The sequence below is a fragment of the Pelobates fuscus genome, chromosome 3 (assembly GCF_036172605.1).
Source record: "Pelobates fuscus isolate aPelFus1 chromosome 3, aPelFus1.pri, whole genome shotgun sequence".
In the NCBI taxonomy this organism is placed as follows: Eukaryota; Metazoa; Chordata; class Amphibia; order Anura; family Pelobatidae; genus Pelobates; species Pelobates fuscus.
This window is the reverse complement of record NC_086319.1, coordinates 18,730,893-18,743,759: the sequence shown is the minus strand read 5'-3', so window position 1 is coordinate 18,743,759 and position 12,867 is coordinate 18,730,893. Positions and strand designations below refer to the sequence as shown.

The following is a 12,867-nucleotide window of genomic DNA, read 5'->3' as shown; positions in this document are numbered from 1 at the left end:
ACACATTGGGCAAGTCTATGAAGAAGGCATGGTGAGTTGCCAAGGTGACAGCAGGCGGTGAGCGCCACTAGACATAACATGCAGGGGTCGACAGGGCAGCCGGGCCCCTGGAGTGACGGGCCCTGTCGCAGCTACGACTCCTGCGACCATGGTAGTTCCGTCACTGTCTGTAGCGCCTGTATATTCCTAGTCCACCCAGAGACATGTGCCCTGTCGTGGTCTGTAGTAGCCTGGAAATGCGTTATAACTGCATCTCGGTATTCCCACTTTTCAACGACTAATCTGATTTGTCCAATTCTGACTTTGGCTTACGATTCACTTTGTTGTCATTATGTTCAGCCTTGACCTCGTCCTTTCTTTGACCAGTCTGACCTCTGTCTCTTCTGTCAAGCCCAGCCACCTCTAAGGACCTGCATATCGTTGTAGCTATGTATCTGTGCTGACCTAAATTTGCATGTTGGGCCATTCTATATTGCGTCCTTACAATAACATTCACAATTCTAAATTCACCATTACACAATTCTCACTCAGCTTTTTTTTGGTGCTTGAAAATGTACAAAAAATACGCATAAATAATGCAGATTTTATAAAGAAAACAAAATGTAATAGTCACAGGAAATTGAAGCAGCTTTGGTCCAATTCATACCGCTGCTACATACAGAAACTATAATGAAATGCTAGAGACCAGGTGTTTGCGTTCACCTGAAAATGACAGCAAGCAGGTTACCTGCTGATTGTACTCACCTGGTACGTGTCCCAAAGCCTGATGGTGCACTGCAGGGGAACTTCTCTCATCAGAAGATTATTCATCCATCGGAAAGCAAACTGCAGATATTCAACATCATACTGATGCAAGTGTCTGTGAACATGTTCTGAAAAACAGAATAAAACCACTTGTTACATGTAGCAGTTCTTCAGTGTGTTGATCATTCCACTCAAAATACTGCAGGGACCAACAACTAGTGTGCCACTGAATCACGACTTCAGAATTAAACTAGAATGAAAAGATTCTCACAGAAATGATATTAACTCTTACCAAGGATAAAACGTTGTTTGCAAAATGTTTATCTTTATATATAATAATAATAATAATAATAATAATAATAATTAAAAAGGGTAAAAAAAAATTAAATAAATCTACAACACTGACAGAAGGCTCGGTTGTGCATTTGCCTGTTTCTTAAAGGGATATTGCAACCTCCAAGACCACCTATAGTTTTAGAAGTAGTTGTGGATCAAGAAGTCTCCATGTGCAGTGTTACAGAGTTTTCTGCGATTTTGTCCCGGACTAATGTGAGTCCTGTGCGCTGCACGCCGGCCAATAAATCAGCTTATTTCCCTTGTTGTTAGAGCTGTGAGCCTGCGTCTGCAAGGTGAAGTCTGTAGGATTGAGAGGGCACCACTCAAACCGACAGCCAAATTTAAAATTAAGTTTGAATTTGTCCCCACCATCCCTAGAGCCAAGCTTCCTAACCCCTTAGTGATAGATTATACATCCCTACACCTTTTTGTCCGCTCCCTGTGAACTAGTAGTGAGCTGCAGCTGACCCCACTTACTGCATCCCTGTAAGGCGTTTCCGGGTGGAAGGTCTGGCTCTCCTCTTTCCAGAGATACTCTCCCTGCCTGATACTAAGCCTCCCCAAGGCTGTCCTGCAGTTTGCCCACACCAGGGCCAATAAAAAATAAAAAATAAAAAAAAATCTTAAGGCCTGGCGCCTTGAACAGCATTTTCCAGGCGTCTAGCTACACCCCCGGCATTCGCTGCATGGCAACTCCCCCGGCATTCGCTGCATGGCAACTCCCCCGGCATTCGCTGCATGGCAACTCCCCCGGCATTCGCTGCATGGCAACTCCCCCGGCATTCGCTGCATGGCAACTCCCCGGGATTCGCTGGATGGCAACGCACTCCCCCATCATTGCATCAGGCCCCTAGCCTACAGCTGTAAAATGTCATTGCAATGTCGCTTTGCTCTTTGCTCTTATGAATCAGTGTTAGTAGGGTGATATTTCTTAAACTTGCTATTTAAACAGATACTTTCTGAATGGCAAACTGTAAATAAGACCCTCAAAATGTACGACGTCTGATAACAGCCCCCCCCAATACTCCAGCCACAGCTCTCTGAAGGAAAAGGTTGTTTTAGCTGTTACAATGAATAGGGTGACGGAGAAACGATACATCCTCGCGCTGTACATTTTCAAACACATAATAAAAGGAATAATGAAATGTGATAATGTGTGTTAAGCATCAGTACATCAAACACAGATTTTAATAGGCACAGTGAGAGTTTGAGATTTGCCACGATTTAAACAAGGTTGAAAAATTGTCTGCTAAACTCGGAGCATTACTTGCTATTTATATAGATCAAAAATGTAAGAGAAAATGCCAAATGGATTCATGCCTTCCCCTTTGTAAGTAATTGTGAGCAGATGCACTTTTGCAGATAAAGGTAATTTGGTTAGCAATAATTCTACATTTAAATTTTCCAACTCACTAGAAATAAGCATTTGGCCATAATGAATGAGAAGGACAATGTAATTATTGTCATCTATCAGGCTAAATATATTTTTCACAAAATACTTATGCAGCGGTTTATGATAATAACATTATACAAGAAGTCACGGAAATGATCGTGCCTATATAACAATGTACAGGGCCTGAGCCAGTGCTATTAAAAACACTTCTCAGCATTTTCCATGTTTTGCAGTCATTTTACACTACATCTTGTCACTTTGGGTATAAATGATGCATACAAACGCTGTTAAAAAGACTAATTATAACCCTACGTCAAACAAGCCAATTGCATCAACATGACATCTCTTTCTGTCAGGGCTTTCAGTGGGTATATGTAGAATTTGGGAGACAAAAAAATAGAAGGGGGCGAGAAGAGATGGTACTTGCTCATTTTAAACGGGAAAACTGGATAAGCTAAATGTAACCCTTATCAACACACAAACCTCAGAACAGTCGTGATTTTGGCAGGAGAATGACGGTTTTGCGGTGCTGTAACGCCGTTCCGATTTTATTACCTGCGCTCAGGGCAGGACAGAACCAGCAAACGGGATCTTGCTGTAAATGGGCACAAGAACCATGCAGAGAGCGGTTCACCAGCACACGCTAGATGGTCGTGTAAGTTAGGTTCCAGCCAGACAGGCCTGCAGTGGCTCAATCACCCTTGCAATTGTATATCTGCAAATGTTGGGATTTTTGTAAACACCTTTAGGGGACCTTATAAGTACCATAACCATTACAGTTTACTGCACTGGTTATGGTGCATGGAGTCTTGAGTGTCGTCCCCCTGTTTTTGTATATTTTTTTTTTACAAATTGTTCTTAGCAAATTGCAAACACCTTTGATTTTCTGTCACTTAAAAGGCCAACACCAGAGGAGCTTATGTAATGATACGTTAGTTCATTTTTAACCATGATATCCGTATCCTGCCTTTTCATAGCACGGCAAACAAGGGATCATTAACACCACAAAATCGGAATTACATCACTAACTCGGAGAGTCTCAGAGCCTATCCCAAATTAAAACACGACACAGCAAGAAAGGATACATCGCCTACAGTATGCTCCAGCCCACAGGGTAATAACGATAAAATGAGGAATATGGGACAAAATGAAAAAAGAACAACATTAGCACAATAAACTTCATCAGCAATAATTCATAATTTATACATTATACAATTATAAAATCACCAAGCAAACATTATGTTTTTCAGTTGTTTGCCACGCTATGAAAAGGCAGGATACGGATATTATGGTGAAATTTTGATATAGTGTCATACGACACGAAACGCGTTGATTGTTAGCCACATTTGCGAGAGAGAACCTTTGACTGTATGTCATATTTAAATAGCTTTTTACCACTTGGATTAAACATTTTTTTGGATTTGCAAGTAATGAACAATGATATAATTATTGTGGTAACTATTATATCCTTGTTTTTTTCCATTCCAGTCTGATGTGCTGGACATGTTTATTCCAACACTTCAAGGTTCAGAATGTTGGGGGAAGAATTGATTAGCAGATTGCAAAGCTCTATGTGCACAACTTCAGGTTTACACAGAACAGAAATGTCTGTGACTTGCAGTCCAACTTCTTAATGATAGTGGAATTGCAATACCCATAAAGTTTCTAAGGGTGCTATACACAGGTGCAGCAACTAGCATGAAGTATTTTAGAAAGGAGAAGATGGGACAGAGGAGTAAGGTGCACAGAGCTGTGAAATCGGCTTCTTTAAGTAAATTTGCACAAAATAAGGAGCTGTCAAATTGATTATTTTTTTATTAATAGTTTTGTGTATTGTTAACACCTCATTTATAGTTATGCAATAGAAAAAAAACTGTGAAACTGCAGTCTGGAGTGGCTCTTTAATTATTTTGCTTTTGTAAATCAGATTTGCATGTAGTAACCTACATAAACACTAAAGCCAGATTAAATACATTGATCTGATCCTCTTACTTCCCTAAAGGAAATTAATGATTAATGTGGCATTAACGTTACATCAAACTTATGAACACTATAATAAATAGTGTTGTTAATCCAAAGTCTCCTGACACGTATTATACTTTAAGTAGAAATATTGCCTGTCAGGGAGAGGATACTCACGAGAGGGGGGATAATGACAGGGTTGGTGGGGGGTAAAAAGGGTCAGCTATTCCAGGAAAGATGTGCTGTGCTCCACAAACGGTCACTGTACGAAGGTGCTGGCTACATGTATAAAACTATACTGCCAACACTAAACCTGTGATCACCATCAAACCACCAGGTTTGACTTCTCAAGTGCACAGAGAAAGATCTAAATTGATACAAGGCAGAAAGACAGGTGCTGATTTTACCAGATTATACAAAGAAAAATCATATTAATAAATATCTTGTGCAGACTCATGGGGGGGATTAGTAAAAGTGTTTGTTTAACCCCTTAATGACACAACTTCTGGAATAAAAGGGAATCATGATGGAATATATCCGTCGTCTGTCCTTAAGGGGTTAAAGCCTAAAAGGTAAAGATAAATTAAACAGGCAGAGGTAGAAAACGGAAAGAGTCGGTCTTGTATTTTTAAACTCGATTCTTAAAATATGAATTACAATTGGAAATGGACCCGATCAGGCAGCTCAATAACCACTATAAAGTGCAGGAAATAATTAGCTAAATACAGTAAATTGGGGAGACAGTATTTTGGGCACTATTACTCATTTATGAGGGTTAATCAAAACAAATGTAATGCTAGATTACAGTGGAATGCAAATTTCACACCAAAATGGAATAACTGGGGGGAAAAAAATAATTACAGCTTAGATATTTTATTCTAAAATTTGCAAATCCCTGTCAATTATCCACAGATTCTCTGTTTGGTGAATACCTTTTTAATTTCCTTCTGAGCCAAATATTGGTCACGCTCGAATAATCACAATTAAATAAAAAAGTTCTGCTCTAAAGAGGACAAAGGGTGCTAACAATTCCTCCAGCAATGTCACCTTCTGATCCTCTCAAGAACCGTACAGTAGATTATACATTATCAATGTCTTCTCCGGTCTACTCCATAGCTCCGTATATCTTGCTGTGAAAAAATAATTGTCTTGATTTATGACTACCACGTACTTAATTATTTGCAAGCTATACCCTCCGATATGACTTTCTTGGTAAAATAAATACTGATGTCAAACCAAGTATAATTCTCCCAGGTACTCTTAAATGTTAATTATGTCTCCCTTTCAATACCTCTTTCTTAGTTAGTGTATTCCCAAGCACTTGAATAATTCTGGCGAACAGGAGAAGACGGATGATCTTTCGTTTTCCTATTCCGTTACAAGCAGAGCTCCTCAATGTCCTTCTCATAAAGCAGGACAACTGTAGACAATGTTAAATTATTATGACTAATTACTGTTCATACCCTTTCCGTTAATTATCAAACGATCAGATAAATGAAGGGTTATGTCAAGATTAGCAAAATGCAAATTTTAGAAAGAAGCACAGTGATATTTAATGATGATACGGAGTGACAGTAGCTGTTAGGTAATGCATAATCAAAAATAGCATATTGCGCATAATAAGAGCACCACAGGCCACTCATAGTCCTTGGATCCCAATCTCCTTTCAGTTTTATCAGATAGTTCAGCAGGAATTTGTTAAAGTTACTGAGCCAAACTGCGATCGTGTACAGCTTGCAAATGTCATTCAACTCAAGTCGTTTTTATAGGCTCTCTCATAGTTTCCTACAAGAGCTAGTACAGAGTGTATTCAAATGGCTCGGTGTAGTTTAATTAAATAAAAAATATATGAATTAAACTCTTGGGTAAGCTTCTATTAACTTGTGAGAGTAGTTTCATTCATGCTTTCAATGAACACAATTACTCACAGACTGGTAGGTACTTTTTTTTGTACAATTTCCGAAAAAACTGTTTTCCTTTTAAAAGCATATAACGACAACAGATACCCCATTCCCCCCCCCCCCCCCAAAAAAAAAAAAAGACACTTCCTCTAATTAATGCTTCATATTGTTCAATGTATTGAATAAACCAAGTGCTCTAAATGCAATAAATAGAAACAATGACACTGAAAGCAAATATTTACTTATGTAAACACAGGAGATTTCACCAAGAATGGTACCATTGTTCTATTTTAAAAAAGGTTTGAAAGGGAACTATTATAACAAATTGTTGTATATATTATTTGTTTAATATTCCATGAGATTTAAACCCCCTGCACAAATGACCCCAATTTTTCTCTCACTAAAGAAGGGCTCCTACTGAACCCATGGGAGTGCATTTCGCTCTGTTTTTCACAAAACAATGTTCATTTCTAAGAGCTCATCAACAGATTTTTAACACCAAAGCAGTGTCACAGACATTTTTTCAACAACAGTAGAACGACTACCTAAAAATGAATTTAGTAGAATTTCACGCTCATGCACACAGAGAAGGGTTTACGAACATTGTAAAACAGGAAACATTAAATACACATACCTTATTTTACAAACTGAACACTATACATCAATAGAAATCAAAGTTCTAGGTGACATACTGCATTGATATTTTAAAGCATTGGTCTGAAACTACAGTAGCCATGGTTGTGTGATAAGGACAATTTGCCACCACATGTTTGCGTTCAAGCTATAACAGACGGGCTGAGACGGTGTTTAATAAACATTCAAATAAAGAAAATAAAGGACCCATGAATGGAAGATGGATTTTTATTTGGGGGATTTATTCATTAAACAGTTGAATTGTGGTGAAATGAAAACCGAATTACAAAATGTAGGCTACAATAGCCAAATTGGAAAATTTCTACAACCCAGATATAGCCATAGCTTGACTGTTTTAACATGAGTTTTGCAGCTTATATTTAAATCCACCACAATTTGTTGTTTAACCCCTTAGTGACCAGACCGTTTTTCAATTTATTTACCGTTAAGGACCAGGGCTCTTTTTACATTTCTGCGGTGTTTGTGTTTAGCTGTAATTTTCCTTTTACTCAATTACTGTACCCACACATACAATATGCAGTTTTTCTTGCCATTAAATAGTCTTTCTAAAGACACCTATATTTTCATTATATCATATATAATTTACAATACTTTTTTTTATAAAATATGATGAAAAAAACACACAAAAAAACACTTGTTCGAACTTTGACCCCCCAAATCTGTTATGCATCTACAACCGCCAAGAAACACCCATGCCAAATAGTTTCTAAATTTTGTCCTAAGTTTAGAAATGCCCAATGTTAACATGTTCTTAGCTTTTTTGGAAAGTTATAGGGCTATAAGTACAAGTAGCACTTTGCTATTTCCAAACCATTTTTTTTTTAAAAAATTAACACAAGTTACATTGTAACACTGATATCTGTCAGGAATCCCTGAATAAACCTTCACATGTATATTTTTTTTTTTTTAAAAGAAGACAACCTAAGGTATTAAACTTGGGGTATTTTGACTCTTTTCATGGAGCCATTTTACCACCAATCTAAGCCAAAAAAAAAAAAAAAAAAAAAGGTGATTTTTTTTGACACACATAGCAATTTAAGAATACATGTACGGAGAACTTTAACCCCTTAAGGACCAAACTTCTGGAATAAAAGGGAATCATATATATATGTTTATATCAAAATACAGTTAGAATAAAATTACATATATATTTTTGAAAAATTATATTTACAGTTTAATTATTTTTTACAAAATATATACACACTATATATATATATATATATTATATATATACACGTGTGTCATTTTACTCTAAGTGTATTTTTAAATTAATATATGTATATAGTAATAAAAAAGTACACTTAGTATGACGTTTTATATATATATGTATTTTAATTTATAAACTTTATTTTTGTTTTTTTACTTTTTTCACCAGCAATCCCCTGCTGGCAGCTCTGTGGACACCTATTGCGGCCAGGTGACGGAAGGGGGAACATAGTACATAGGGAGAGAGAAGGATGGACGGTAGGAGCCAATTTTTTTATTATTTTTTTTTTTTTACTTTAACCCCTCGAGGCACTCAGTACAGGCAGAGCATCGGAAGCATAGCTTCATCTAGGCATCGCTGCAATACCATTAGAGCTGCTGGAAGCGATCAGCGCTTTAATTCCCGGCGGACGTATCAGGTACGTCCCGCGGTCCTTAAGGGTCGTTTTTTTTGCCGGCCGTGCCTGATACATCCATGGTCACTAAGGGGTTAATGAATCTATCTACGCCAAAAACAGAGAATATGAGAACGGACAGATGCTAGAAAAGCTTGCCCTCCTGTAAATCCTGTCCCAGGTCTCAAAATAGTTTTTGTTTTGCTTGTGCCATTACAGGAAGAACATATTCCAAACCATATCAGACTGATCCCACTCATAAGGTCAGTTGAGAACCGAAATGCTGGCAAGTTCTCTCGGCACGAGAGATACAGCAACCCCAGACAATCGTTTCTTTAGGCCTTGTCAGAAAGGTGTAGCCAATACCCCACAAGGCACAGTGAGTATGGGGTCCACGTCTGGATTACCATTTTTTACTTAGGGAGAGCCAAATTAATGCATTGCAAGAAAAAAAGAGAATGAGAACTCTGAGAACGGACAAAAGCTTAGAAATACTCAGTAGCTTGCTCATCGGTAAATCCGTCTACCCCGCCACCTATATCTTTTAAATCCAAACTCTAAAACTTCGATTTAAAAAAGACATTACAAACATTCAGCTAATACTGCATAGCTATCATGGGAACTATTGCCTCTTCCCCCTAGTTTCTTGAAGTGAGTCCTAATATCACTACAAAACCTTGATAAAACATGCTTAAAAATGGAAAATAAAATTGGGAGTATATAAAAGAAAAACAAGAAGGTATACACTATATAATAACACACATGAAAGTTAGAAAGCTATGAACATGTATCTGTCTCACAGATTGTACTTTCAGCTTGGAAGATGCTAGTGTCTGAGAGCAGCTATATCTTGTTATGTATTGCTTGTCGTTGCTTGTGATTTAATTGCTTAAGTGCACTGAGCCTGGCTCTATTGGTAGTTTATTAATAAATCTAATAATGTGAATGCTAAGCCGTAGGAAATTCTGCAAAACAGAATTTTCCCATGCACTAAACTGTAAACTGAGAATTATACATGGATGATTTGATATTGTTTTGTTGTGAAATTAACTAATAAATGCAGCAATTTAGTTACTTAAATCAGTCTTTAGTGCCGTGTGTTGAGACACGAGGAAATCTCTAAGGCAAGGATTCAAATTGCTGAATGAAGAGTAAATAAAAATTAAACTCCATGACAACCATGTGTAAGAGGTTCAGTATAACTGTCCTTATTTGCCACCAGAGTTTCAGAGTCCAGGACTGCCTGTCCGTGTTACGCTTCAATAGAACATGATAAGAAGAAAAAAAAATAGATTACAGAAATTGGCAAGAACACTGCGCATGTACACTGACCTCCTCCTTAATGGATTCAATGGAAAGCCTGCTCTCACTATTTGCATTCCAAAGAACACAGTGCGTAATGATGAGTTACTCCAAGCTTGTTAACTTTTATCGGATATGGGCACTTACTGCCCACTCCCCCCTTTTTATTAAAACATAAACAAATGCCATCGCTGGGACAAAGCTCTACCTGAACCTCTCCATCCATCTACTTTTGTCACACCACATCATCCCTTATTGGGCCAAATAAGCATTGTTGGACCTAGAGCACATGCACAGCATCTACTGATATCTGTGTTGGAAGTAGGGAGAGAAAGGTGTACAGTGGTAGGTGTGAAGGGCTGGACAGAGGCAATGCAAAAAAAGAGGGGAAGTGTGCATCAAACGTAGAAAGGAAGCAACGGCTGCACAGAGGGAGCTATGGAGGGAGGATAAAACTTACTAAGCGATTCAATAAGCAGTGTACTAGACTGTGTGCACAAGAGCCGCGTGCACACAGCCCAGCAGGCCTCACACGACAGGCCTGCTCAGAGCGTTGCCTGCACGTGGAGAAGCGGATTATGTCCATTGCCAGAGTGTAGCCGTGTGCTCAGAACGGACTGTTTATATGGACCGTAATAGTATTCTGAACCGACTAGATCATGTGTGCAAGAGTTCTTGTTTCTTGCTGGCACAACATTAGTACTTTCTCTGTATTGGCTACATTTCAAGCTAAAGCGCTGCGATTTCTGAACTGTTCCCATATATAGATCACCCACTGTTTACCACCAATGACATGATGCGATTTCTGTACTGTTCCCATGCATAGATCACCCACTGTTTACCACCGATGACATGATGCAATTTCTGAACTGTTCCCATATATAGATCACCCACTGTTTACCACCAATGACATGATGCGATTTCTGAACTGTCCCCATATATCGATCACCCACTGTTTACCACCAATGACATGATGCGATTTCTGAACTGTCCCCATATATCGATCACCCACTGTTTACCACCAATGACATGATGCGATTTCTGAACTGTTCCCATATATCGATCACCCACTGTTTACCACCAATGACCTGATGCGATTTCTGAACTGTTCCCATATATAGATCACCCACTGTTTACCACCAATGACCTGATGCTACGTTAAGAAAATAATTGTATAACTAGATGTAATGGTGGCATGGATACACTAACTGTACCTTTGTTTTCCAATAAAAATTTAACTATATACTGCATTCACAAGGATCAGCCACACCTTTAAAACCACCTCCCTAATATCATGTAGATTCCCATTATGCTGCCCATTAAACAACTTTGACGCGTGGAGGCATGGACCTCACAAGACTTCTGAACACGTCCTGTGGTATCGGACATTAGCAGAAGATTCTGAAAGTTACGAGGTGGGGCCTCCATGGATCGGATTTGTTGTTCCAATACATCCCACAGATGCTCAATCAGATTGAGGTCTGGGGAATATGGAGGCCAAGGCATTGAACTATTTGTCATGTTCCCCAAACATTCCTGAACCATTTTTGCAGTGTGGGAGGGTGTATTAGCTGCTAAAATAGGCCACTGCCATCAAAGAACACCATTGCCATGGGGGGGGGGGGGGGTGTACATGGTCTGCAACAATATCTAGGTAGGTGGTATGTGTCAAAGTAACATACACATGAATTCCAGAACCCAAGGTTTCTCAGCAGAAAATTGTCCAGAGCATAACCCTGCCCTCTTCCAATAGTGCATCCTGCTGCCATATCTTCCACAGGTAAACGACACACACGCACTTGGTTATCCACCTTGATTTAAAAGAAAACGGGATTCATCACACAGGCAACCTTCTCCCACTGCTCCATGGTCCAGTTCCGATGCTCTTGTCTCCATTGAAGGTGCTTTCAGCAGTGGGAAGGGGTCATCCTGGTGTCAGGATCGGACAGGGATCCAACACGCAGAGTACAAACAGTAGCCAGATACGTATACCGGACCTTAGAATGGCCGGACTAACGTAAGTAGTACAGTAAAGAATGGTCAAAGACAAGCCGAGGTCGAGGGTAACAGAAGACAGGTAAGCGAGAGACAAGCCGAATCAAGGGTAACAGAGATAAGCAGAGTAAGGTAAACAAGCCGGGTCAAAACCAAAAGGGATAATAGAATACACAAGCACTGAGTGACTAGAACAAGCTAGAACCACGACAGGGCAATGAGCTAATGAAAGAAGCTCTGTTAAATACCCTGTTCAGAGCAGTAACCACGCCTCCAAGGCGTCCTGATTGGTCCTGCAGCCATTGACTGACAGGTTGTTCCGGGGGAGTGTCCTGATGACTACTTCCTGCCTAGATGCTGTAAAAGGCAGTCACTCCCTCGCGGCCGGCCTAGCATGACCGGATAGACCGCGGGGAAGGGAGCCATCAGACCGTCTGGATGGAGGAACAGCTAAGTCTCTACCTCTTTCGGAGGTAGAGACCACAGGTACCCTGACACCTGGGCACTCTGACTGCTCTGCAGATACACAGCTTCATGTACAGCAAACTGCAATGCACTGTGTGTTCTGACACCTTTCTATCATGGCCAGCATTAAGTTGTTCAGCAATTTCAGCTGCGGTAGCTCTTCCATATAACTGGAGCAGATGGGTTAGCCTTTGCTGTCCACATGTGCATCAATGAGCCATGAACCTGATGCTGGTTATCCTTCCTTGCACCACTTTTGGTAGGTACCAACCAATGCATACCGGAACACCCACGAGACTTGCCATTTTGGATATGCGATGCTCTGACCCAGTCATCTAGCCATCACTATTTGGCCCTGATCAGAGTCACTCAGATATTTTTATCTGCCCATTTTTCCTGCTACCAAAACACAAAATTCAATAACGGGCTGTTCACTTGCTGCCTAATATATCCCACCCCCTGACAGGTGCCACTGTAACAATATAATCAATGTTATTTACTTCACCAGTCAGTG

General features: G+C 39.6%; 1 protein-coding gene across 1 annotated transcript in view; it reads right to left on the bottom strand.

Annotated features, from left to right (window-relative positions):
• TBC1D22A (TBC1 domain family member 22A) overlaps positions 1-12,867 on the bottom strand; it is a 504,456-nt gene that overhangs the window by 136,575 nt on the left and 355,014 nt on the right. The window contains exon 11 of the mRNA XM_063446790.1: positions 745-872. Within this exon, the coding sequence (XP_063302860.1) occupies positions 745-872 (128 nt within the window). The remainder of the gene's footprint in view (positions 1-744; positions 873-12,867) is intronic.